Genomic DNA, 27586 nt, shown 5'->3' with positions numbered 1-27586 from the left:
GGTCATTTGGTGGTTATTCTCCTGCAGCAAAACCATCAGATTAAGTAGAGGCCCATATAATAATACAGATTAAACTACTGAGCTGAAACACACATAATTGTCTATTTCATTGCAGGCAATGCAAGTTACACTTACGTACAAACAAACAAAAAGCTCCATTAAAGAGCACTAAATCTTCACCAATGAAGATCGGAGGAGGACTTAATGCTCCTGCTTAATATGATCCATTATCCTCCACATGATAGGGTTTTCGATCACAGAAACATAATTGTCTGAGAAACATAATTACTTTAGAAGTTGTTTACGGTCGGCCAGTGAACTACCCATTACCTTGACAATGTGAGACATATAGATAGATATTCGTTATTGATTTCTAGGAGGAAATTTGAAAGTGAAATATCTGATACAGAACATCTAAATCGAATCAGCCCAATTTTTCAACACCAACCTGACAACTGTAACTACACTTCCAACATATCCTTGGCTCTCCTGATTGGATTTTTTTTGACCGATAGCCAATTTAAACGGAGGGAGGGTACAACTGTTGTCTCTTTCTGGAAAGTGAGCTGTCTTAACCTTTTAAACCCCACAGGAGTCGTTGGCAGGTACAGATGTGCTTTCCTCATGCTCAGAATTGTATAGTATTATATGCAACTGCAAAATACATGTTTTTGCCTTTTTTCAGGGTTTTTTTCTCATCTTTTTCTAGCAATAGTTCTCCCTTTAAAGCAAAAAAAAAATCTATTGTACAAAGAGCAAAATAATGGGAAAAATCTCATTGTGTTTATTTAAATGAATCAATAAAATCCTTGTACTTATTTCAATGCATCAATATAAAATTGTCACATTTTTCATTGTAGTCCCATGAACATGTAGTTAGGCTGAATGCCAAATACTTCCTATTCACTGCATATGCATGTCTTTACACAGTCCATTTAGTAGGGCTGGAGTCAAGACCACCATTGTCAAGTCCAAGACAAATTCAAGTAATCAAATTTTTTAAGTAATCAAGGCGTTGTGGTAGCTCAGTTGTTAGACTACTGATCAGAAGGTTGTGAGTAAGGCCCTTAACCCTCAACTGTATAAATGAAATAAATGTAAGTTTCTCTGGATAAGGACATCTGCCAAATGCCATAAAAGTAAATATAAAGGCAAGATCAAGTCCACATGAAAGTGAGCTCAAGTCAAGATTGAAACCAAAATCCATCAAGATATTTTCGAGGCCAAGTCAGCTAGTTGCATTGCAACAATTATTAGGTTATGTATTCCAGAAAAGGAATGACTTCTTGTCCAACTTTGTTTATGTAAAATGAAGACAACAGACATTATACTGTATTTACAAATTATCAGTCAAGACCAAGACCATATTAAGTGAGCTCAAGCCCAAGATCAAGACAAGCACAAATGTCAGTAAATCCAAGACATGTCCAAGTGAATGCAGAAAACGTCTCAAGTCTCAAGAGCAGACCTGAGTCCTACAGCCCTAATATTTACGATTTAATATTTAAGATTAAAAAGTATTCTCCAATAAAGCTACTCTTGGGCAGCTGTGGCTGCGGCTACAGAGTGGGTTGTCCGCTAATCGTAGGGTTGGCGGTTCGATTCAGGTCCCACATGACTCCACGTGCCAAAGTGTCCTAGCGCAAAACACTGAATCCCAAGTTGCTCCTGATGGCAAGCTAGCGCTTTGCATGGCAGCTCTGCTACCATTGGTGTGTGTGTATGGGTGAATGAGAACCAGTGTAAAGCACTTCATAGAACCGCTAAGGTTAAAAAAGTGCTATATAAGTGCAGACCATTTACCATCTTACAAGTACAGGTTATTTAAATTTTAGGCAATGTCACAGCCCACCAAATCTCAGCATGTCTTGGGACTGCGATGGTCATGTCGTTTAAACCTGAAGCTGCACTACAGATGTACCTCCTCTTTCCAGTACCAATTCCTCTTCACTTACGTACATTCTCACTGCTTGTCCACAGAGTGAGATTCACTCCAGTGCTTAAGTGATTTGAGTGATGCAAAGATTTCCAACTTGTAAGCTGTTCCATGATCGCTGCCCTTCACAATATGTTTATCATGTAAACTCATGGAAAATATGATTAATGGTGCAGTCCTGTTATACTTTTACCTATTAGTTTCACAATAACTCATAGCAGGTACTAAATAATATTCTGCAAGACGGATAACTTAGTCATAAGCCAGTGTTTTTAAAGAATAAACCACAATATCCAACATCAGAGATGCGAAATTCCATCTCTTGAATACTGCCTAGTTTCATCCAAGCAGAACAATTTTGCTCAATTATCCTCTAAAGCCTTGACCAAAGATGGAATTGCTACATCAGCCACATGCTGAGCAGGAGATGATGACCCCTGAGAGAACTCGAATTGTTGGAGACTGCTGGCAGCTTGAACAGTGTCTTAGTAACAGTCAATGGAAACTGCACATCAATCACTGAGCATATTTATGTAGCACTTACCAGTAGTGTTCGGCTCTTCCTACAACTATCCTGATCTTGACTTGGATCAAACAGTGGAAACTCAGTTCTGCAGGCCTTCAGTGTCACCAGCTTTATAAGCAGGAAGCTTGGATCAGATCTGGCTTTGTGGGTTGTTATGACATAGGGTAGAAGCCTCTGCCAAATGAATGCGAGTAATGTAATGCAGAATGACTTCAATTCTCACTGAAGGATTTTGAGAGCGCAAGCAAAATTGAACAAAGGAACACAAAAGTGACAACAAAAAGGAAGTGCCAGATTTTCCCTGACAAAATGTCTTCAGTCAGAAACAGTCATTGGGAGCAGACTTACATTCCTCACTCTTGTAACTGCAGACCTTTCCTATTATTTTCACTGTAGTTACTGAATGATTCATAGAAGCTATTAAATAATCATATTTAGAATAATCCTATTTAGGCTGAATAAGTGAATAACAAATGTGCAATTTAAGAGGTTATGTAAGGAATAAAACACACCGACGTGGCATGATATTTTAACATCCTGAAGTAGATTATTTTCCCTATAACAGCATGTACCGGATTGTTTCATTCCAATTCCATCTCCTTTGAGATCAAATTTAAAAAGTGTACAATTGCTAAAAGACACTACACTTGAGTCAACAGTCCATCTTACTTTCCTATCTGCCATCATCATTTAGTGTAGATCTAAATAGTAACAACTGGCAAGCACTTGTAAGTCTGTTAGTTACTCACGAACATTAACAACCAAGCAGTAAACCATACACTGTAGCCAGTGTCGAAACCCAAGACTGCTAAAAACCCGGACAGCCTGCTCTGCACATGTGGCAGGTCGTCAATCTTTATCCCAAAAAACTGAGCAGTCTAGGGCAAAAATCAATGCCTGGACACAGAGGGAAGCATTCTGTAATTATAAAGCTCAGAGTGAAACATGTGCTGTTCATACCACAACACAAACAGGAGCTCCAGGATACCACAGCAGGCTATTATGTGAGCCAAATGAACAGACAGTGTTCATCAAAAATATTCCCTTTGCTTTTAAAACTTCAATGATAAGGGAGCACTTATAACCTTAATAAGTGGCTTTATTGGACCCTGTATCTCTGGTCTCTGAGGAGATGCTGACGCTCCAGTTCATGCCAACAGGGAGGGGGTAAGTTTCCGAAAGAACGGAACAAATGAACAGAAGCGTATAACAGGGACAGTGGGGAATTCCTGGTTGTCAAACAAGTATATATTGTGATTACCCTAGTTGGAGTAATGCTTGCCACCTGATCCCAAACTCACAATCATATGACTCTCATGTGGGGGTAAACGTACGTAATCACCTGTTTTTCCCAGTTAGTGATGCAGGTATGGGAGTTAGAAAGACCTAGACAATTAATTTGAAATGTTGCTCTTATATAATATGTAGACATTTAAAAGTTTTGACCATGCTAATCCCATACACACCATGGTAAACCTCCAGTACTCCAGGACTGCTCTATTACTCAACTCTTAACTATATTAAATGAGTATTAGAAGACAGCAAACAGATATGACTTTCGTTAATCTTTTCACTCATGTTAAAGTGCATCATTTAGTAGCTGCTGTTAATTACTCAATAACTACAGTAAATCTAATAGGACCTTATATATGTATGAGGAATGTCAGTCTAGCTGACATCCTGAGAGATTAGTAGGTTAAATATGAGCTGTCTTATTAACAGTCTTAATGATATGTAGAATAAAAAAAATGGCTGTGGTTTCATCAAGAATACTTTGAGTGTGATTAATACAGCTCTCATCCCAAAACCTATTATACTGTGATTTGTAAGAGCAGGTGTCTAGGGTTGTCTATTCTGAATGTACGTAAATCTAATCACCAATAACACACATTATGTACACAACCACAGATATTCTGAAAAACTATGCAAGGCATAAAACACAACGGGAAATAATCTATGAAGTGGTTTATACCACAGCGACAGACAATTACAACTTTTTAATTTATGAACGTGCTTTTTAATTGGCTATAGTTACATTTAATGTCTGCGAGACAAGTTAGCTCCTATTATCACTTACATTATAGCAGCTGTAAACAACTGTTCCCTCACCAACCTCTCACTATTCTCCCTCGCAAAGTTAATACGACAAAAGCAATGCAACTTGTCTTTCTACTGAGAAACCGAAACGTGCAGAGTCCTCTGTTCTTATGATTCTCCCATGGAGGAAAATTTAAAGTTACAGCTTTACTTCTATTTATTACAAAACACTGACACTGGAGACTCCTTCTATGAATGTTTTTCTCCGAACAAAAAACTTCTCCATATCAACGAGAAAAGGTTTTCCTTTGTTAAATAAGAACGTGTTTTTAGTAGCCTGCCTTACAAGTCCCTGTAAATTAGCTGTTGCTATAGAAACAATAGAATATTAGAACAAGCGTGATAGTATAAACCTGTCATTTGAATTATAGTCGAAGATACCGTCAGAGCTGTAGTTACAGAAAAGTAATCAATACCTTCTGACCAATCAGATTTGAGAATTTAATAATGCTGTGGTATAAGGTTATATATTACTTCCCTTTAACATTCAGTCTATAAGCTACAAGCTGTAATAAGAGGTTACTGAATACCTCTAGGATTATTGAGCCCTCACTGTTGTGAAGAATTTGATTAGCCAATTTATGTCACTGCATGTAAGTGATTCTCTAAAACTGGTGTCATATTTTGATTGTGTGCTCCAGATGAACCAAGATGAATAATTCATTCTATGAAGCTGATTTGTGCTGGTGCATCCTGTGTCTGTTTTAGTAAACAGTGTGGGTTCAAGGTTGTGGGTTCAAATTTCATGACAGCCAGCCAGTGTTGGACTTGTACGCTATACTTGGGTTGTATAGTCACCTGGGATAAAAGTCTGCCAAATGAATAAATAAATGAAAGTGAGTGTGTGTGTGTGTGTGTGTGTGTGTGTGTGTGTGTGTGTGTGTGTGCACATGGTGAGCTGCAATGGACTGGTGTCCACATGGAAGGATTATTCCCGTCTCGTGCACAGTGTTAATCAGGATCCACCAGGATAAAGTTGAATGCATGAATACATTTTTTTTTAAATAACACATTCAGCCTTTCAGCTACTTGTTATCACTCTGAAGTTATCACATCCAATTTCTTAATATCACTTGTGTATCAAAAATAAAACGAAATCTTAGTAAGCTATTAATAAAAAAAAGTTTGGATGTCACAAATATGCTAGTTTCACTCCGTCCTCAAAGTGGAAATGGTATGAATTATATCTAAACCTTCAGAACCAATCAAATAAAATAAAAATAAAAGAGTTCCCCAAAACTGAGTGCAATTCTATGAACACATTTATCCATATTTATTATTACATTGGGTTTACCCTGTAGCCTAATTTTATAGCATTTCATACTGTGGATATTCATTTGCATCATTCCATCGACATTCAATTAAAAGAACCTTTCGATCTTTTCCTGTTAAGGAGAGCCAGTCATTGGAATTGACCACATCTGACTGATTTCTAATCAATTCGGCATTCCACATAGCATAGTATTTATAATCACACTATATCCTTTCAAACATTTAGGCTATATGTAGGTTTTTCCTGCCAGGCACTTGTTATTTTTTTAAATGTTTTCTGTTTATTACCCATCTGTTCCTGTTTGTGAGGTCTTGTTGTAGACATTCACCATCATTTATTCGTCTAGCAAGCGAAAGGACGTAGAAACTCATCACATCAGGTTATATATAGTACCTTTAGAACAATCCAATGTCTGTTGTTGTTCTTTCTGAAGCAGCACAGGAAGATAAACTTTCTTTAAAAGTGTGTTCAGCAGTAAAGTATTCGAGCCTTGAAATATGTCAACATTTATTCAACAGATCTATCACGAATATTGATTGTGTAACTCGAGCAAGTTCTGTACACTGCCAGACACTGAACTGTTTCATTTCTCCAATCCGTGTGCAATCAAACTCACTGCTTTCAGGAGGTGTGAGAGTTTTACACAAACTAAGGATAGCAGGACCACAAGATATTTTTGTTACTTCTCCCTCTCTGTTTTGATCCAGTGCGATTATTATCGATTAGTCGTTGCACTTCTCACGCCATGCTTGCTCGCTGTAACTATAGCACACATTACTCGTTTGCTACATTAAAAACTTTGTTAGATGTGGATTATGATCATCTATTTGTTCGTTTCCATTAGTCTCTATTAATACAATTAGCTCGCTAACTAGCTCTCCATGACTACGTTTACATGGACAGCGATAATCTAATTATTGACCTTATTCTGAGTAAGACAATATTGTGATTAAGGTGTTTACATGAGTCGCTTTTAGAATATTCCTTTCATGTTCCCGTTTTACATGTTATAGAACATAGATCGATTAACAGCACACGTCATTACGTCACCGCGCCACGCCGTCCGACGTTCCCTCCAGAATTTCACGTATTAACATACAGATCGTCTTCCTTATGGTACCGTATACAGTTTTGGGTGTTTCATTTTTAATTTTACAAAAGCTTCAAGTGCAGTTAATTATTTGTCATGCTATACCTGCAAATAAACGACTGCTTGAAGCCGTGGGCTGCGTCCCAAACCACGTACTTTCCTACTATATTCTAGCCGAAACACGTGTATTTTGCCTACTATATACAATATATAGTAGGTAAGTATGCACTTTCGGACGCAGCCGCGCTCTCCTGTTTGCTGTCAAATGGTTGAGCACTGCCGTCTGTGTACGTGTCTGGTCGCAAATTGCGGTGAAAACTCTCACACGACGTTAATAGTGTGATTAAGGTGTGTACATGTCTGTAATACACGTCGATAATGCGACTAAAACAGGAATACTCCACGTCTTAATTCAATTTGTGTTTACTTCGAGTATGACTTTAATCAGGTAAAGGTAATAAAAAAATAGCTGTTTACATGGTAGTTTCTTAATCAGAGTATTGTCTCAATCGGGTTAATATCGGATCATTGTTGTCCATGTAAACGTACTGCATATGTTACCACATCACCATTTTGTACCTAAGATTTCAAGCAACCTAAAGATAAATTTCTGATTTGCCCATATAGATATCTACATTCACATTGTGCTTAAACTAATAGGCAGCCAAGTAAATTTTGATGTAATACTATACGAACAGAGGTAGAACACATTACCTTTCATCTGTATTATTTTTTTTTAGATGTAATTGAGACTGTTACCGATCTCTGTATATTTGTTTCTTCGACAATGACACAATTATGACTCAGAAACTCATACCGAGTCTTAAATTGAACCTCAAAGGCATGATGAACATGGCTGCATAAAAGATGCATAATTCCTCACAAAATTGTCCTCATGTGTCTCACAGCATGAGTCACAGAATTGATACTGGTCTAAATTATGAGTTGAAGATATTACACATTATATTTTAATCATAGTGGGTTGGTCGCAATTTACTATGTTCTGCTTAACTCGTGAATTTATTGTGACGTACTAATGTTGTAAAGCTTCCGATGAAATATCACCTTTAATATTAAACGGAAGAGAATCATTGCTTTCTAATCATTCTATCTAATCTGAAAAATAATGAGGATTTGAAGATAACCGGTATTACGGCTGTTTGTAGAAACATTTGGAATACAGCTTATGAGGTAAGCCTTCCATATACGTGACTTCATACGTACTATATACAATTACTGGCTGCAGGTTTACTTAATTCTACAATATAAAGGATCCAAAGCAGACTGGCAAGCAGAAAAATGGTGCAAAATAGAAAACAATGGCTCATATGATACACTACATGGTGTTTTGTGTGGCAATATTTAGAAGTTAAATAATTCTGTTGTCCTGTGTAGGATAAGCAGTATGGAAAATGGATGGACGGATAGCTCAATTTTTACTAAAATTCTTAATCCAATAACACGAACACTGTCTAGACAGCCCACAACGCTTGATTTAGATAAACTTGTGAAACAGGTCAACTGATTCATTAAAAAAGATGTGGTTCAAAGAATGAGTCATGAGTCGGACATCACTACAAGACAGCTGGTCATGGATCACAAAAGCAGCTTTGTAAAAAAAAATTTAAAAAGTTATGAATCATCAGCAGTGGACTAAGGTGGAAATTTACTATGGTAGGTTTTCTTATGCTGACATGCCAACCCATGCAGAGCAGCCTTCGATGTGATCCTTATACTGAAGATGAAAGTCTGCCATAATTTACATAAGTATATTAATTTATCTTTCGTAACCATTTTATCGCTACATGGTCATGGTGGATCCGGAAGTTATCCCAGGAACACTGGGCCATGAAGCGGGAATACACCCTGGATAGAACACCATTCCATGATAGTTCTAATAATACAATTGTATCTAGGGCCGCATCTAATGATTATTTTGATGGTCGATTAATCTGTTGATTATTTCTTCAATTAATCGTTTAGTTGGACTAAATGGGCAATTTTTTATTTTCTGTATTTCAAAGAAAGAAAAAAAACCCCACATATTTCACATTCTGCCCAGTGTTGTCCTTCAAACTTTGTGCAAATTGAAGGCTATGAAAAAGGTATTAAACGTATATGTGGATTACACTATACATTGTGCAAAGGATTTTTAAAAATATTAACATTAGATTTTGAAAAAACAAAACAAAAATAAAAACAATTGTCCACAAGCTTTAAAGCAGAAATTCTATCACTGTATTACAATGTTAAAAAAGAAAAACAAAAGCACAGACTAAGTGTTAACTGGTAAGAGGTTGAATGTTCTGCAGTAACACACATTCACTCGTCTGAACACGGTAACTTCTTACTTTATTCTGTAAATGTATCACACTTCCTACATTTCTATACAATTCCATGTTCTAACCCCATTACAGTTACTGCTCTCATAAACACAATCTAAATCTAAAGTTTCTAAACATCGCTAATCACAGCATCATATTTGATTGATGTGTGGACTCGCGCTCGTTCGTGAAGTTTAACGGAGACTCTCTCGCTGTCAGGACGAGACTTTATATAAAATGGAAATACTGGTGTGAATTTCGAACATGTACAGATAAGGATATAAAGGTAAAAGTGTTATTTCTGCGCTGAAGAAAACATGTCTGGAACACATTAAACAGCACACGCATGTGTCGCAGCATCTGACACGACGAGCCACGTTAATACACTTCCGAGTTTGTTTGAAGCGCTTAATATAAAACACTCATGTTTTGGACGACCTGGATCGTGCACATTTCCCTCAGCAGCTCACTCTGTGACCTCCGCTGTTTTTCAGATGAGTTTTAGTCATAGAAATGCGCTTTTCACCATCGTGAAGTGACGTCACTGATGGGGGGGGGGGTTATCCACAGTGACGTCACTGATGGGGGGGGTTATCCACAGTGACGTCACTGATGGGGGGGGTTATCCACAGTGACGTCACTGACGAGGGGGGTTATCCACAGTGACGTCACTGACGAGGGGGGTTATCCACAGTGACGTCACTGACGAGGGGGGTTATCCACAGTGACGTCACTGACGGGGGGGTTTATCCACAGTGATGTCACTGATGGGGGGGGGTTTATCCACAGTGACGTCACTGATGGGGGGGGGTTTATCCACAGTGACGTCACTGATGGGGGGGGCGGGGGGTTTATCCACAGTGACTTCACTGATTGGGGGGGGGGGGTTTATCCACAGTGACGTCACTGATTGGGGGGGGGGGTTTATCCACAGTGACGTCACTGATGGGGGGGGGGGGTTATCCACAGTGACGTCACTGATGGGGGGGGGGGTTATCCACAGTGACGTCACTGATGGGGGGGGGGTTATCCACAGTGATGTCACTGATGGGGTGGGGGGGGTTATCCACAGTGACGTCACTGATGGGGGGGGTTATCCACAGTGACGTCACTGATGGGGGGGGTTATCCACAGTGACTTCACAGACCCGACTAATCCAGAATGTCAGTTATTTTAATTATCGATTATTATCAATTTTATCTCTCTATCTCGTCGTATGTAATGGATTTAATGGTAATTCTACAAATAACATTTCCGACTGCGTGTGAAAACAATACAATCTACAAGCAAACTAGCACCTAATTACAGCTTATTTATACAGCTTAAGACCATCATTCCAGCCTGGATAATGACTAAAGATGAAGTTTTTTTTTTTTTTAATTTAGAGCCTATCGAATTTTGAATTCTTGGAAATTGGCTGGAAAGCAGCTCTGTGTTTCAATGCGTTCATTTGCATTCAAATTGGGAGTAGTTTACATGCCATTTGGAACATATTTCAAAGGATGAGTTATCTACTGTGAAGCGACACGCAACAGAGCTGAGGTGTGTCTGGAGGAAGAAGAAAAAAAAAAGTGTGTCTGCGGGAATCCACGACGTCATTTACATAAAAACCCACACTATGCTTTTTACATTTTTAATTCAAGCTGCCAAGCAATGTTAATTGAGCGAAAAAGCACTCACTAAAGACAGGCTTCACTGGAGGAGAAGAAGATGATCAGAAACCAGTAAATTATAAAAGCTGAACATTCTGCTTCACTTGCAAGATTTACAATAGGCTGAAGCTAAAATCCATAGTGTTTCAATAGTGTTCAATCAAAAGTGCTCAGCTTAGGTCGGATCAGCTTTAACAGGAGTCATGTTATGCTCTCAGACATTTCATAGACGTTCTGTCTTAACAAAAAACAAAACAAAACAAAAAACAGCAAGGATCTATAGAGTTCCTATACAGTAGATAGGTACCCAAGGTCACCCTAAAACAAAACATCAAACTCGGTGAACTGATAACCACAATGAGGTTTTAGTAGTTTCCTCAAGTTTGCCATTTTATATTCACATATGCCACAATATCATTTAATGTTTACACCTAGTTTCCTCAAAATAAATGAAGGAGAAGGTGTATTGCTGTCAGTTCTATATTATATGCTGCCAAACAAATATATTTATACCACAGTGCAGTTGAATTCTTCAGTCTGATTTGTCAGAAGGTGTGTTCTTTCGAATAGTTTACAGTTTCTAACGTGTTAATGATCTGTATGCTGGATGACCCCTTTAATCTAAGTATAATAATAAACTGATTAAAAACATAATTGATTTAAATGAAAAATTGTTTATTCTTTGATATAATGAAGCTTGGAGACATTTATTTTCATATTTATTGAAGGAGTCTCCAGTGTCAGCACTTCATAACGGTCAGAGGTAAAGCTGTTCTTTTAGGTTTTCCACCATGGGAAAGTCTTCACGATTGAGGAGATTGGGTCTTGCTGTTTCTCTGTAACGTACCGAGCTGCTTTTTTTGTATTATTAACGTCAAGAGAGAGAGAGAAGAAAAAAAATGTAAAAATTGAAAATAAATTTGCAATTTTTCAGAATTTACGCAGATTTTCCACAGGTTTAGGCCAAGACGCGTCATGTGACATCACAACGCGCATTCAGTCAAAGGCCTCTTCACTTCATGTGTGTTGAACATGAGTACAGCTAAAAGTTCTCATTTACCAACAAACATTTGTCACGTCACGGCGAACTCGCAACTACAGTTCCCAGAATGCAGTGCCAACTACAAACATGGCAGACGAGAACTACACTTCCCGGCCATGCGCGCGCTCACGTTCGCCAGAGTACTGAGTGCTAACACCTGTACTGCATCATAGGTTATTAAAGGCCTCGTTAACTTCAGCGCCTCACGAAGTAAACGCTCAGCTGCCTTTCCTCTGACGTTCACCAAGCCTTTGTCTAGGTTTCGGATTTCTACGGTTTTTGGAGTTATCGCCTGTATTTGGATTACGTTTCCCTGCCTAGCCCAGTCTGGACTGTTCGCCCGATCGCCTGACCTACTGCTGTCTTCAGTGTTTCGTCTTCCTCCTGATCCTCGCACTCTAGTCCTGTTCGTCCACGCTTGCCTCCAGCAAGGTATCGTAACAACATTACTGTGAAAGACAGTTCAAAACAATTTAACGCAATTGCACCAATTCGAGTAGTTTTCCGCAAAAAACACAAATTTTTAAAAACGCCACAGCAAAATCAAATGTTAGCTACAACAATAAAAAATTTTTTAAAAGCCCTCACAAAATCCTATATGGACTGCTTTATAACTGCTGTAATGTACAGTAGGTGATAAAGAGAACCAACTTCTTCATTAACTCTAATAGTAAATGAATAAAAAGTATGATGTGTTATTCTCTAATAAGTTCAAAAGTTGTAATTGTTGCCAAACTGCCGTGGTATAAGAGGAATAAAACATTTCTGGACATTCTGTTATAAAAAAAAATAATAATGAATGTCTAGGTGGTAAAAGATCACACTACTTACATACTGCTGATTATTTTCCTATAACAGCATGTTTTATTCCGCACATAATCATAAATGATCCAATAATCCTCTCCATAATCCGCTCACGCACATAAAACCACACACGGCCATGTGTGACACTAACATCATGGTTCATGGGAATCCCAAGGCAAGAGTTTAATCAGAGGGAATGTAAAAAATGACTGATAATTATCCGTCATTCTTCATTTATCAGAAATGTATCTTCAAACTGTAATCCAGTTTAAACCTGTAATTACTCCTTTTTACTCTCCGTCACTCATGCCTCCACTACCTCCCACACACTGGTCACCTCACTGGCAACTCAAGGACACTTACAGACAAACTCTTCCCATGTTACTGTCATTCTTGGGCATGTTGCGATATTTCTAAGAACACTCTTACCACTTCACTGCTGCTAAGGACTAAGTGATGTGTATATTGATGTATTGATTTATACTGAAATAACAGAAAAGTTAGCCTACTGTCAACCACCACAGCACACACATCTAACAAGAAACAAAACGATAGACAATTTTGATTTACTGCAATCACACATATCTATCTATCTATCTATCTATCTATCTATCTCTCTCTCAGTCAGTCTCTCTCTCTCTCTCTCTCTGCACATCAGTGGCTCAAGCCTTCGTTACTAGGTCTAAAATGATGTTTTGGAATTAGTGACAGAGACTTTAGATGAGATGCATAATAAGTTAGTTTTACACACAAGAGCGTTTTAAGGACCAAAAACTGACCAGTGCCTTGAGGTGTGTGTGGTAACTGTGGTACTAGAGGAATAATTGACTCCGGTCTGTTGAATTATTAGACAAATAATGCTGTGGCCATTTTACCACCTCGGATGTGCGTTACTTCTGCAATAATTCGACTGCGCATCGTCAATTATTCCTTACACATATTTGTTACACACTACACATACTACTACATCTAATTTGATTGTAATTTTATTTTTAAACATTTTTAAATGCTACTTCGTACTGCTGCTTCATCTGCATTTTTATACTCTCCTATGTCTATAGTGGACTGCTCAGACACTACAACTGCACAGCTACTATATATTTAACTACGTTTTTACACTCTTGTTCACATTGTGAGGGAAATGATTCATTTTTTACTTTGTAATAATTTTGTTCTTGTTCTGTTCATCTGAGGATAACGCCTAAGAAGGCCATGTAATGTCACTGAGAGTAGTACAAAATGTTTATCTGCTTACAGTGACACAAACATGTTCTTCTGTTCAAGGTTCGTCTAAACACCTTCTAGAGACCCCTAAAACAAAGCCTGTTTGAACTGCCTCAAACCGCTTCTTATCGGTACACAGAAGTGTGTCATGCGCTGCGTTTCATATATATATATAGTAGTGGTTCAGCACAAGCACTTCAGAGCGCTCTCATTATTCTATCCTGATTTATTCTATCCTGTATTAATCATCTTTCTCTAATAAACCTTTTTACCTTCAGAGAAGGAGTCTGCAAGTGTTGTCTAATTTCCATGACAATTTGGCATCTTCTCGCTGGGCTGCGCGAGTCTTTCAGCTTTTCTGGTCAACAAGCAAACCGGAGGATCCTCGTAGAACAGTTTCACCCTGAGGTTCATGTTGACGCAAAGGCGGTTTGCCCTTTGTTGTGCAGAGCGAAAGACCGATGCAGCCTTACCACTAACTGGTAGGAATCTTCAAGAATTTAGATTTAGAATTAGAATTTTATGAAGTCTTTGTGTATTGCTGCCTGTGTGGAAGGGAATCTATGATATAAGAAATGCGTGTATTACATTATGAGTAGTATTACATGGAGGCAATTTCTTATAAGAAGTTCCAGGAACTTCGCCTCTGTGACGGCAGAGATTTGGTGCTTCTTACATCACAGCTTCAAAACTAAGATATATACCGATGGGTATATGTATGTATATTTTATGTATGTATATTTTATCTCTCATATATATATATTTTCATATATATATATATATATATATATATATATATATATATATATATATATATATATGAGAGAGAGAGAGAGAGAGGGAGAGAGAGAGAGAAAGATAATAACGGTAAAAATATTTGCTAACGGAAAGAGTCTGGTTCAAGCAATAAATAAGTAAAAGAGAGTACTTATTAAGAAGCGCAAGAGGTGCAGTATTTTTACGGCGGATTATCATCAAGTGGCATGCCCCATTGACCCATTCCATCATATCAGCGGTACATCATACATTTGGCAAATTTAACACACAAGGAAATTTTACTGAGATAAAAAAAAGAAATTATTTTAACAAAAAAAAAAAAAGAAAAGAAAAGAAGGGAAGAGAAAACTGTAAGCCCTACCAAATTGCTGTATGTGGACTCGCCCTCACAGGTAAACTCTTTTACATTCTTAAGGTTTGCTCTATTGAACCTATAGGTTATATGATGAATTGAATGTCTAGAGATTTGGCACACATTTGAACCTTTTCTGTCTGTGCACGAGAATGCACATTCACTTGATTTTCATAGCAGGTTAAATTGATTAAAACTTTGAAAGTCATAGAAGCTGAAAAAAAATAAAATAAAATAAAATAAAATAAAATAAAATAAAATAAAATATGGGGAAAACATGTAGCAAAGCACATCCTGAGACACAGCCCAATCTGACGCAGGCTGACTGCACAAATGCTGCAGTGCTTACAGTTAGGATCTGCGCATTACTTACATACTATCTATGCACACATATCATACTTAACAATATATTCTGCATTTTATATATAGTATTTGTAAATAATCTCTTTCCTCTCTTTTATATTCTGATGTATTTTTTTTTGTAGACTACCTGAGCCTCACATTGAGCATTTCAATGTACAACTGTCACTGTCATTTTGTGCACAAGACAAATTAAATTGAAACTTGAATCTAAATCTATATATGAAGGAAATAGGAAGAAATATGAAACAACCGTACATGAAGAAAAAAAAAAACCCAAAGAAATATAGACCGCAGGAAACTATTCTGGAAAGTATTCATCACTTGTAAAACCTTTCCCCGTGAAGCTCACCCCGCTGCCTCATTTTCATTCTGCAGAAATACCTCTTTCAGTTCAGACAACTTTCATCTCCTTGTTACCCATGTTTCATTTCCAATTTGTCTCTTTCCCTACCCATATCTGACCTCCTGCTCATTACAGGTAGAGATGTGGAACTGCTAAAAGGACAGACTGTGAAAAGAGAGGACAGAAACTGTCCCAGATGACTGAAATTATGGCAAATGTTCCAGCTTTTCTAAACCCCTGAAGATAAGCGAGGGATGAGAGTAGGACAGGGGAAAGTTTGCTTCTCAACTAAAACAGACCTATGTGGAAGCACTTATTCAATGGATCTATAAAAGATTAAACATATTAAACAAGACGCAATAACTACATCCATATTTGACGTTCATAACAGTCAGTCCGTTTCCTTCCACTAGCCAAAAACATGCTGATAGGTAGACTGGAGCCAAAGAGTGCAATTGGCAATATTATTTCCATGTGGAATGCCAGATTAGTCCCTCTGTCTCAGACCAAGGAGATGGGAGACTTGGCTTGCACATGGAATTGGCAGTTCAGTTAGTGATCAGTCTCTGACTTCTGTCTCATTTCCCATCCATGAAGACACCAGATGGCTTGGGCCGTCAGTTTGACCAAACCAAACCACCACATTCTGAAAGAAAAGAATCTTACTGTCTAAATGTGAAGCTCAAATACTGCCCCGGTTCTCTATAAACACAAACCAACAAATATGCAATACATCAGTTCGTATACCACAGCACTGCTGAGTTCTTGATTCTGATTGGTCAGAAGGTGTAACAGCAGCTCTGACAGTAGTGCAGATTAGTTTATATTAACGTACTGCTTCTAGTCAGTCCCTCCAGGATTTAGTGTTTTTGTGATCGCGGTAATTAACACAAAATCAAGCAACCCCTCCGATATTCGGAGGAGCTTGCAATTTTTCAAAATTACAGCAGATTTACCACAGATTTGGGCCAAAATGCATCATGTGACATCATCATAACGTGCATTCAGCCAAAGCCCTCTTCGATTCATGTGCGTCAATCATGAAAACAGCTCAAATGTCTCATTCACAAAGAAACAAACATCACTGCGAAAGAACGTGCAAAACAATTTCGTGCAACTGCAATTTCGCCAATTGAAAGAGATTTTTAAGGGAAAAAAAGCCTTTTTTTTGAAAACAGCCTCAGCAAAATCAAGCATTTTTGGCAGCAATCATCACAAAAAAAAACATGAAATTCTATACAGACTGTCTAATACATTTTTGTATCTATAGTAACAATTTTTTTAAGTGTTGTTATTTAACAAAGGCGTGATATGGTGAAGGATATTGTTTATTTTACATTTATGAAAGGAGTCTCCAGTGCCAGTGCTTTGTAATGGTCAGTAAGCTTCTTGATAAAAGAAGAAGCTGCTTATTAACTTCAACTGTTTCTGCCCACCAACCCTAGCACTGATTATTTTCCTATAACAGCACACCTTGTCATGTTTTATTCTTTTCTTATCACATTCTATATATTTTTGTTCTACTTCTAACCTGTTAATCTCGATTAATTAGGTCCAACATTAAAGTCAGCAGTGCAGCAAACAGCATGTGGTCGTCCAGAGACAAACTGATGTGAGCAGCATCTCTAACTGCCAGTCTGTTAGAAATGATCTCTATTGGAACATGTGGCTCCGAGTAAGATGGTCAATCAAGTGCTTCTGCTAATGAGCAAAGTCTGCTAGCGTACAGAGTTTTAATTAGGGCTGCAACTAACGATTATTTTTCATAATCGATTAGTTGGCCGATTATTTTTTCGATTAATCGGATGGGCGGGGCAAACTGTGTGCCTTTTTTTGGGGGGTTGTTTATTTAAAATAAAATCCACAAACTGAGTGTTACAAATATAAATTCAGACTAAATCTTTACACAACTGTTTGTCCAAAACAGAAAAGAACCCAAAACACACACACACACACACACACACACACACACACACACACAAGAATATATATTATTAATTTAGGACTGTAGTTTAATTCGGTGCTTTTTGTGAATCCAAAAAAAATAATGCATAAGTACTTATATATAATATAAATATAAACTAAATAAATAAGGTGTATAGATAGATATATAGATAGACAGACAGAAAGATAGATAGCATTATTTTTTATGGATGTACAAAAAGCACTGAATTAAACTCCAGTCCTAAATTAATAATAAAAACTCACTTTCACTGCACCGTGTGGTTTCTGTTACTCGCTGCCTTTAGACATATTATTTCACTTTTGACCATAGTGTTTTAATTAGACATTACAGATCTTACTCGCGCTACACTCTGTATCACCGCGTCTGCATCACGCGTGATCAGCAACGCAGGCTCATTACTAAAACATCACTTCCATTATAAATGACAAAAGTTACACTGCAAGCGCACAAATACAACATATAATGACAATAAACTTAAATTAAATTAAACCTTTTAAGCAACTTGCGACTGCATCACCGTCATGCTTCCGTGCTCCACAACCTCTGCTTTATAAAGTTTATAAATCTTCTCGGCGGTGTTTAATCCCTGCCTTAGACGACTTAGAGGTCGCACACGTTCTTCCTCAGTCACGTGACGATTTCGCCTCCGTCTGATGAGGACTGAGGTCATGTTGGGAATAAAAGATAACGCTGACAGAAACAGTAAACTGAAGAAAGTCAGTGTCGGTGACTCTGAGGCTAAAGCTAGCGGTGTCGCATTACGTGCGTGTGACGTCAAGCGCCGTCGACTAGGAAGTGAATTATACTTCCGGTTAGTAGAAACCCGCTAATGTTCCATTTGAGATGATATTACCTTTCTAAAATCCACACACTAGATGGTAGAGTAGTCCGTGCACAGTGTAAGTGTATAGGACGTTATTTGGGATCCAACTAATTTACTCTCCGAAGCGTGTTTTCTGAACAGAAGTAATGTAGTGAGTAAATCTCCCCCGTGCCGTGCGCAGACCAACTGATCCATAATGAGATTCGCTGACAACGATTTTCATAATCGATTATTGTCGATTTTATCGATTAGTTGTTGCAGCTGTAGTTTTAATGTCAAACAGACTTAATGCTCGCATTATTCTATTAAAAATAATAACAGAAAACCGGGCAATCAAATGAGTGTTTGCCTGAGATGGTAAACATTCATGATGTAACTGAAATTATTTATAATTAAGAGTATGAAAATAGCAACTATATAAATGTTTATATCGATCCTCTAGCAAACCATTTACTCATGAAACTAGCTTTGGGTCAGCAAGCATTATTAGCTTGCAGATTATATAATTCATCATTCATAATTACTTTGACATTGAAAATCAGTCCATGGCTTCATCTGTGGCAGCAGTTCCTATTAAAAAAAGGAAGAAATACAAAATAAAATAAAATAAATAAATAAACAAACAAGCAGAAACGGGTTCACAGTGCCCTTTTCTTTCTTTCTTTTTGGTTTGTTTTACAGGGACGTACTGCATATTTATGCACAGACAAGGTCTGTAAACAAACCTGACAGAAGAAAGAGACAAAAGCAGGCCATGAAGACACTTCGTGATGCATTATCTGCTTCCAAGTTGGCTTGGAGAAGAAATGGCTTCTCTGTCCTCACACTGAGATCCCATACTTCACCCGCAGGAGACAGCTAAGCTCTCGACGAAGATAGACTACACAGTGGCATGTGAGCTCTCAGAGTTTAGTCCTTGCTTTCTTACAATTCAGGGCAAACAGTATCGTAGATGCCAAACCCTGCTGTTTCAGATCAGCCCTGATGTTCTACTTGTGTCCGCCTCCGACAGCAGCTCAAGGCCATACAATCAGGTTGAACCTTTTCATATGAAAATGACTTCTTTATAACAGCAGCCTTGACAGCATGGTGTATTGTACGTTAGTGCTACTGATTTTACACGTTTTATTATCCACTTTCTTCTGTTCCCAACATAGTGTGGTTGGTCTATTATCATATTAATTAACACAAGCAGCCCAAAGAAAAAGGTGTGACATCAGCAGTTAAAAACAGAAAAAGTGAATGTGTTTGAATGTCCTATGTAGTATGTCTTGATTACATCTTCCTCGGCCCTCAGTCCAAGCTAACTTGGCATCTCGTTTACAGTTAGTATAGAAAGTAACAGCTCGACTGCATGCACTCTACAGTGGCTGGTGGTTTATTACAGAGTGCAGTTTATGGGGTTTTGCTGCTATTCTCTCTTTATTCTGTCCTCAGGTCTCATCAGAATTGCAGCCTGCAACGATGAAGATCATATAATGCCTCCAGTCAAAGATACAGGACACCTTAATGACACAATAGTCACTGTTGGAAACTTGGGAAAGGCACACAGGCATAAAATGTATGAAGTTTTAGCTTATTATTAAAAAGCTAATTTAAAGGTGAGAAATTATCATGAATCAGCTTGACAGTTTTTAAACTAATTTTCTACTACAACCCCAATTCCCAAAAAGTTGGGACGCTGTGTAAAATGAACATAAATGTAAATAAAAACAGAATGCAATGACTGGCAAATCTCATAAACCCATATGTTATTCACAATAGAACATAGAAAACATATCAAATGTTTAAACTGAGGAAATGTACCATTTTAAGAAAAAAAAAAAAAGTTAATTTTGAATTTGATGGCCGCAACATGTCTCAAAAAAGTTGGGACGGGGGAACAAAAGGCTGGAAAAGTAAGTGTTACTAAAAAGAAACAGCTGGAGGAACATTTTGCAACTAATTAGGTTAATTGGTAACAGGTCAGTAACATGATTGGGTTTGAAGAGAGTATCTTAGAGAGGCAGAGTCTTTCAGAATTAAAGATGGGATGGAATCTGGATGGAAGCAGATGTTGCTCTAAAACCTGTATACACCTTTCAGCATTGATGCTGCCTTTCCAGATGTGCAAGCTGCCCATTCCATAGGCACTAATGCACCCCATACCATCAGAGATGCAGGCTTTTGAACTGAGCGCTGATAAAAAGCCGGATGATCCCTCTCCTCTTTAGTCCTCTTTACTTTAGAGGACGCAGCATCCATGGTTCCCAAAAAGAATATATAACTATAATAATAATAATAATAATAATAATAATAATAATAATAATAATAAAAATCAGAGGCAAATTGATTTTTTTGCATTCATATTCACATATGAATACACAGCGACAAGATTAAGTATCAGGTAGCATAACATTAGCTAAAGCTAACAAGATAGATGCCTCTAGATAGCCTCGTACTAATTACCTCATGATAAATACAGGCTGACAAAACTAATAACTGGTTCTCAGTTACAAATCCAACTCTAATCCATTTACACAGCTAATCACATCCACTAGCAAATATAAAGAACTGTGAACTAAGGTTAAATTAAAGAGGGAAAGTATTAAACTATATTAAACAGTAAGAAACAGAAAACTCACCTTTCCAACAGCTATAATCCTAACTTAATTTCTACATAAAGTCCCTGAGAATATGAAAACATGTTCTCAGAGCTTTCTCCTGTAATATGCTGTTCTGTTCTTTTGCTTGAGATGTCAGTGATTCATATATTGTGTCAGCATTTTTTTTTTAGAGACATCGTCACAGACGTCACAGCTCTTAATTCATTTTAAATCAATGGGGACAATCTAGAAAGAGGACAACGCCACTGATGTGTCGGTTTAGCCCAACACTTCTCTTGCAAGGTTAAAGAAAAAGTACTAGCTAGTACTACATTTACCACAGTTACTGCAATCTAAAATTCACCCATACATTATGTTAAAGAATTTAGTGGTTTGGGGCTTTTAAAAGCTTCGATCATTGGCCACCAAATACAGAATACTTTAAAGGCAGACTTGGGTTGCATTTTCTTTCTGCCAGCCAAACTGAAATGAAAAAAAAATTATTACTCAACGACTTAATTAATTTACAACTCCACAACTTTACCCATAATCATCAAATCATGAACAGACTTCAGCACTGTCATGAACTGATTAAATAATTGCACGATAAATTCAAAGTCTGGGACTCTTGAGTGAATAGTGCTGGTCTGATTGCTTCTTCAAAGCAAAGCAAAGGCATGAAGAGAAGTTTCAGCGTAGAAGAGGCTAGATAATCTCATTCTCATTTCAATGTCGGTTCATCTAATGAGTCATTATGAAGCCGCTAATCAGCAGGCCTTCAAGTTCCAGTTACCAAAAGCACCAAGGCAAAAATCATGCCAAGCTGTCTCATTTTCCAATAAGAAAAATGTCAGTTTCCACTTTCTGTATACAGTAGCTCAAGGTAAGATTCAAAAGACTAGCCTTTGCATGGATTAAGAGTCAGCTACATGATATTCTAGATGATATTCTGTTATACTACAGCGCTGTAGAATTTTCTAATCTGATTTCTCAGAAGGTGTGGATTCATTTTCTATAAGAGCACGGCTCATTTTAACGCGCTTGTTCAGTTTCTATAGCAACGGCTACTTCACAGGCACTTATATGGCATATAAGCGCCACATAATCTAAACGCTATAATAAACGGCTTAAAAATGTGCTGCTATTTAACAAAAAAATATATAATCATTGATATGGTGAAACTTTCCGTAAAGGAGGCGTTTATTTGACATTTTTGGAAGGAGTCTCCAGTGTCAGCACCTTGTAACATCATTGACTCAACCTCAGTAACCATTGTATCCTGGTCAGGGATACATACACACACCTAGCGGCAATTACCAATCTACATGCCTACATGCATATAAGTTTTAAAGCACCATGGGAAAGTCTTCAAGATGGAGGACATTGTGTTTTGCAGTTTCTGTATAACATGGCAAACTGCATTCATTTGTCTTATTAACGTTAAGAGAAAGTGAGGGAACGACTGTTTATAGTTGCTATGACGTGAATGATAACGGGGAATAAAACACTTCGGGCGTGCTGATATAGGAAAGTAATAACTTCTTAGTCATATGAAGTTGTATAGTAGATGAAATATTCGGGAACGTTCCGTCTATACATTTTATCTAATGGAATAATTACATGTGCCATCCGCTCAGTCAGCTAAACATCATAACATAACAGGCAGTAAAGCTAGGCAAAAGCTAATCGATATCCTCTACTTCACAGCCTAAAAGCTTCTGTACATAATGAGAGCAACATATGGATCAGCACAACCAGGACAGAAAGCAAAAATCACACTGACATGACATCATCACTAAGAAACGAACACCGGGCCATAAGGCAAAATGGCCTGCTGAGCAGATAAGGCACACAGAGAGTGGCAGTTCACAAGAAGAACGAATCAATCAGTGTCAACCAACTCTATCTGTTTACAGGACAGACCGTAAAATTGCAAAGTAGCACTTTATATACTGCACGGCTCACGCATCACATGTAGTTTGGATAACACCTGCAACATGTCGGCACGTAAGACATTCAAAAAGGAAGAATTCATACAAAGCTTGGGGGGAACAGACGGACATATGATCTGTTAGTAGGTCGATAAATGAACCATTAACTGTTTTTTTTTTTCCAGTAAATGTGCTGCATAATTGCTATTTAAGTGTAAAGGTCAGTTTGGGCATTAAAGCAGATTTGTAGCCCTTTAACTCACAAGAAACCATTTGTTAGTTATGTTGTGTATTCTAGTCGCACTGGTCACTGAGGTATAAAATGGAATTAATATGGTAGGGAGCTCTGCATTCATAGAACAAGGGCTTATTTAAGGATTCCTTGGATAATTAATTATTCTTAGACTCTTAAAAGGATTCTACTTTCTGAGAGAGAGAGAGAAAAGCACTGTTGTAAAAGGATAACCGAAGAACTTTTCACTGTTATACATTTTCTCCGAGTGTAATCAAGAAGACGCATTAATCCATGCAGATCCTATAAATGTTAAAACAGCATTCATTGTCAAACACTGCAGCAAAAAGCCAGGGTGAGGAAATTCTTATTGTTTATAACCTGCTCTATTATTAACTTTAAAAGCTGTGCACATTTTCAACCTTCATTCCTCCTGCTGCATGTCAAAGCTTCTAGAGGAGCCTAGATTTGGAAGAACTTTACACACTTTCACTTGCATAAGCCGCCATTGCATGCTAAATCAGGATGTGCATCGGATGCAATCGCTTTAAAGACTACATGGGAAGCCTGGTCTCCTATGTGGAAATGAAATGTTTAGCAAAGTGTTGATATTATTATTCATAACTCCTGGTGAAATTCAATATTTTAGTGAATCCAAATACCAAATATCGTGCTGTTCGTACATTTAACGCAAAATGAATCTCGTAAACAACTGTCAGTCATTGAAATGGTAATGAATATGTCCACCATCTAAAACTTACATTACATATTAGCATTGATATCTTGTTACAGTGGCACACCTGTCAAGGGGTGGGATATATTAGGCAGCAAGTGAACAATCAGTTCTCAAAGTTGACGTGTTGGAAGCAGGAAAAATGGGCACGCGTAAGCATCTGAGCGACTTTGACAAGGGCCAAATTGTGATGGCAAGTTGACTATGTCAGGGCATCTCCGAAACAGCATGACTTATAGGGTGTTCCTGGTATGCAGTGGTCTAAAAGTGGTCATGGAGCTCGTGGGGAGTGAAGGCTAGCCCGTCTAGTCCGATCCCACAGAAGAGCTACTGTAGCACAAATTGCTAAAAAAGTTCATGCTGGTTATGATAGAAATGTGTCAAAACACACAATGCATTACAGCTTGCATAGCTGCAGACCGGTCAGAGTGCCCATGCTGACCCCTGTCCACCACCGAAAGCTCCTACTGTACAATGAGCACCTGAGCATCAGAACTGGACCATGGAGCAATGGAAGAAGGTGGCCTGGTTTGGTTCACCACATGTTCTTTTACATCATATGGACGGCTGGGTTCGTGTGCATCACTTACCTGGGGAAGAGATGCCACCAGGATGCAGTATGGGAAGAAGACAAGCCGGTGGATGCAGTGTGACGCTCTGGGAAATGTTCTGCTGAGAAACCTTGGGTCCTGGGATTAATCTGGATGTTACTTTAACACGTACCACCTACCTAAACATTGTTGCAAACCGAGTACTTCATGGCAACATTATTCTCTAATAGCAGTGGCCTCTTTCAGCAAGATAATGTGCTCTGCCACAATGCAAAAACAATTCAGGAATGGTTTGAGGAACATGACAAAGTGTTCAAGGTGTTCACTTGGCCTCCAAATTCCCCAGATCTCAATCCATTCGAGCATCTCTGGTATGTGCTGGACAAACAAGTCCAATTCATGGAGGTCCCACCTCGCAACTTACAGGACTTAAAGGATCTGCTGCTAACGTCTTGGTGCCCGATACCACAGCACACCTTCAGAGGTCTTGTATAGTCCATGCCTCAACAGATCAGAGGTGTTTTGGCAGCACAAGGGGGATTTACACAATATTAGACCGGTGGTTTTAATCTTATGGCTGATCGGTGTATCAAAACCAGTCAGACTCACAGCTAAACAAGAGCTGCAGTTCTGTTTGACTATTTGCATTTGTTTAAAAAAAATTCGGTTTGTTTGTTTGTTTACAAGTCCAGCAACTAGCTGTCACCAGCATCTGAGAAAGTCTTATGATGCTCTCACTTATGAGGAGAGACAGAATGCAACAGGATGGTTTTAACAGATGGAACAGATAAACACACACACACACACACACACACACACACAACACACACAGACATATACGTCAATAACAGACACTGGTGCTTCCCCTTTTTCAAAAACCACCATCTGCTACTGAGGTAGAAACCTCTAGCAGGTAAAATGGTTACGTATGTACCTACTGTACACGTGATGTGAATGCACAATGTTGTGCATTTGCACATTTGCAGTTCTGTGTACCGTACCGTGCTACTGCATCATGTGTTGATCCAAAAGAAACAGCATTTCGTTCGAGTGTATACGAGTTACATGGAGGAATGACAATAACAGTGACTTGGCTTGACTTACCACACACCATACCATCTACATCCTGCATATGAAGGAACTTTACCTTGCACAAGTTCCCACTGCATGTTACTCAGGAAGCACATGTTGTAATCTCTAGTAGCGATCGGTTTAAAGATGTATAAACTCTGTACACATCATGTTGATGATGAAATCTCTTCACATAGGTGGCTGATGTATAAAATGCATGGCCTTTGGATCCCCACATACCATTTTAAAACGGTTCCTCAATGGCAGTTTAATGGTTCTTAGTCTCCTAAAAGGGTTCTGCTTGGAACTCTTTCTGATTTATAAACAAAAACAAACAAACAAACAAGGTTGTAGAGATACAAGCAAAGAACCTATAGGCCTAATGGTTATACTGTACATTAGTCAAGAAGCCACATTAGTCCATGAAGTCCATTATAAACACATTTAAATCAATAAATAAAAATACAGCAAAAAAAAAGCCAGGATGGGGAAATTCTTGCTGTTTATAACATGCACTAGATTTCTATTTAAAACCTTTGTGCTCATTTTGAACCCTGATCCCGAGTTCTGCACGAAACCATCTACAGCCTGCATCTAGAGGAACTTTGCACAAGACCCCGTTGCATGCTAAACCGAGATGTACATGAAGAAATCTTCAGCAGCGATCAATTCGAGCAGGGGTGTACACACTTTTTTTCTTTTTTCCATTTCCAGTCCATGCACACACGCACACGCGCGCTCCAGCTCCACTGCATGTGCCAAAGCAAGTTCATCATTCACCCTCTCTATACAGCTCACTGATTTGGGAGAATTGCTCGTGATTACCCCGGGTTGACCGTACCAGGAATCGCAGGAATCTTCCAGATAAACATTTTTTTTTTAATAACACATCCCATCACGCGCTCAGAACAGCGTGACGATTTTAACAATAGAACAAAAAGCGCGTGCGTGAGCATCCCGGAGAGGTGCTTACCTCAAATCTGACTCCACTTTTCTCCCCGAAAGCACGACGTTAACACGGTCCCAGAACGATAACGAGCGAGTCTCTGGTGCTCACGGTGCTCACGGTCAGACCGGGCTCGGTGCTGTACTCTGTGTGTTTAAGCAGGAACCCATGCGGAAGGATGAAGCTACTCACAAGCGACCCAACACAAGCGGGAAGTCTCGTGCTGTCACCAGCCTCCGGGCCGCCTGTCCGTATTAAAACACCACCTCCTCCTCCTCTTTCACATGCTCCCTTTATTCACACCTCCTCCTCTTCTTCTTCTTCTCCTCCTCCCCCTCGTCCTCTTCTTCTTCTCTCAGTGATTTTGCTTACGCGTTTTACCAACCTGTAAGTCCTAAGAACGCCAAACAGTCCACGTTACCATGTAAACGTCTCCACCATTATAAACTAACTGGAGGGCGGGACATGCATATGCAAATCAAGTATGTAAACGAAGCGTGGAAAGCCACGCCCCTTTAAATGAGACGATTGCAGGTCTGTTTGACTGTTTGACTTGCAAAGAATATAAGCATTACATTTGATACAAATGATCTACATAGTGAGCAGATCAAAACCATCCATCTTCACTAAGCATGTCATCCCGGTCAGGGTCGCAGACTGGAGCCTGTGACCAGTACACTGGTTTGTGACTGGAATACGCCCAGAATGGGGGGTCAGTCTATCATACTGCACCATTCACACAGCCATACACACTCTCTTTCATACAGAGGGGCAATTTAGCATTGCTGATCCACCTACTGTACCGACATGTTTTTGGGAGGTTTGAGGAAACTAGAGAACCCTGAGGAAACCCACATGTACATCAGGAGTCTAACCTGGGCTTGGGCAGATTTTTTTCTTGATATAATTCTCCACTTGGAGCTGCTTGTCACTATGTAACTTGAA

General features: G+C 38.6%; 1 protein-coding gene across 5 annotated transcripts in view; it reads right to left on the bottom strand.

Annotated features, from left to right (window-relative positions):
• The window catches only part of pde4ba (phosphodiesterase 4B, cAMP-specific a), a 176114-nt gene extending 149113 nt beyond the window's left edge, over positions 1 to 27001 (bottom strand). The window contains exons 1-2 of one of the 5 annotated variants that reach the window (XM_053636546.1): positions 14241 to 14476; positions 12298 to 12389 (exon numbers count right to left, since the gene is read on the bottom strand). In XM_053636546.1, coding sequence (XP_053492521.1) covers positions 12298 to 12387 — 90 coding nt within the window. In that variant the 5' untranslated portion in view covers positions 12388 to 12389; positions 14241 to 14476. Of the gene's footprint in view, positions 1 to 12293; positions 12390 to 13107; positions 13361 to 14240; positions 14477 to 26668 lie in introns of those variants that run through there. The other 4 variants (XM_053636545.1, XM_053636548.1, XM_053636547.1 and 1 more) reach the window with 4 other exon arrangements.
• Positions 27002 to 27586: the final 585 nt, after the last annotated feature.

The sequence above is a fragment of the Ictalurus furcatus genome, chromosome 11, assembly GCF_023375685.1.
Source record: "Ictalurus furcatus strain D&B chromosome 11, Billie_1.0, whole genome shotgun sequence".
In the NCBI taxonomy this organism is placed as follows: Eukaryota; Metazoa; Chordata; class Actinopteri; order Siluriformes; family Ictaluridae; genus Ictalurus; species Ictalurus furcatus.
This window is presented reverse-complemented; position numbering and strand designations above follow the sequence as displayed.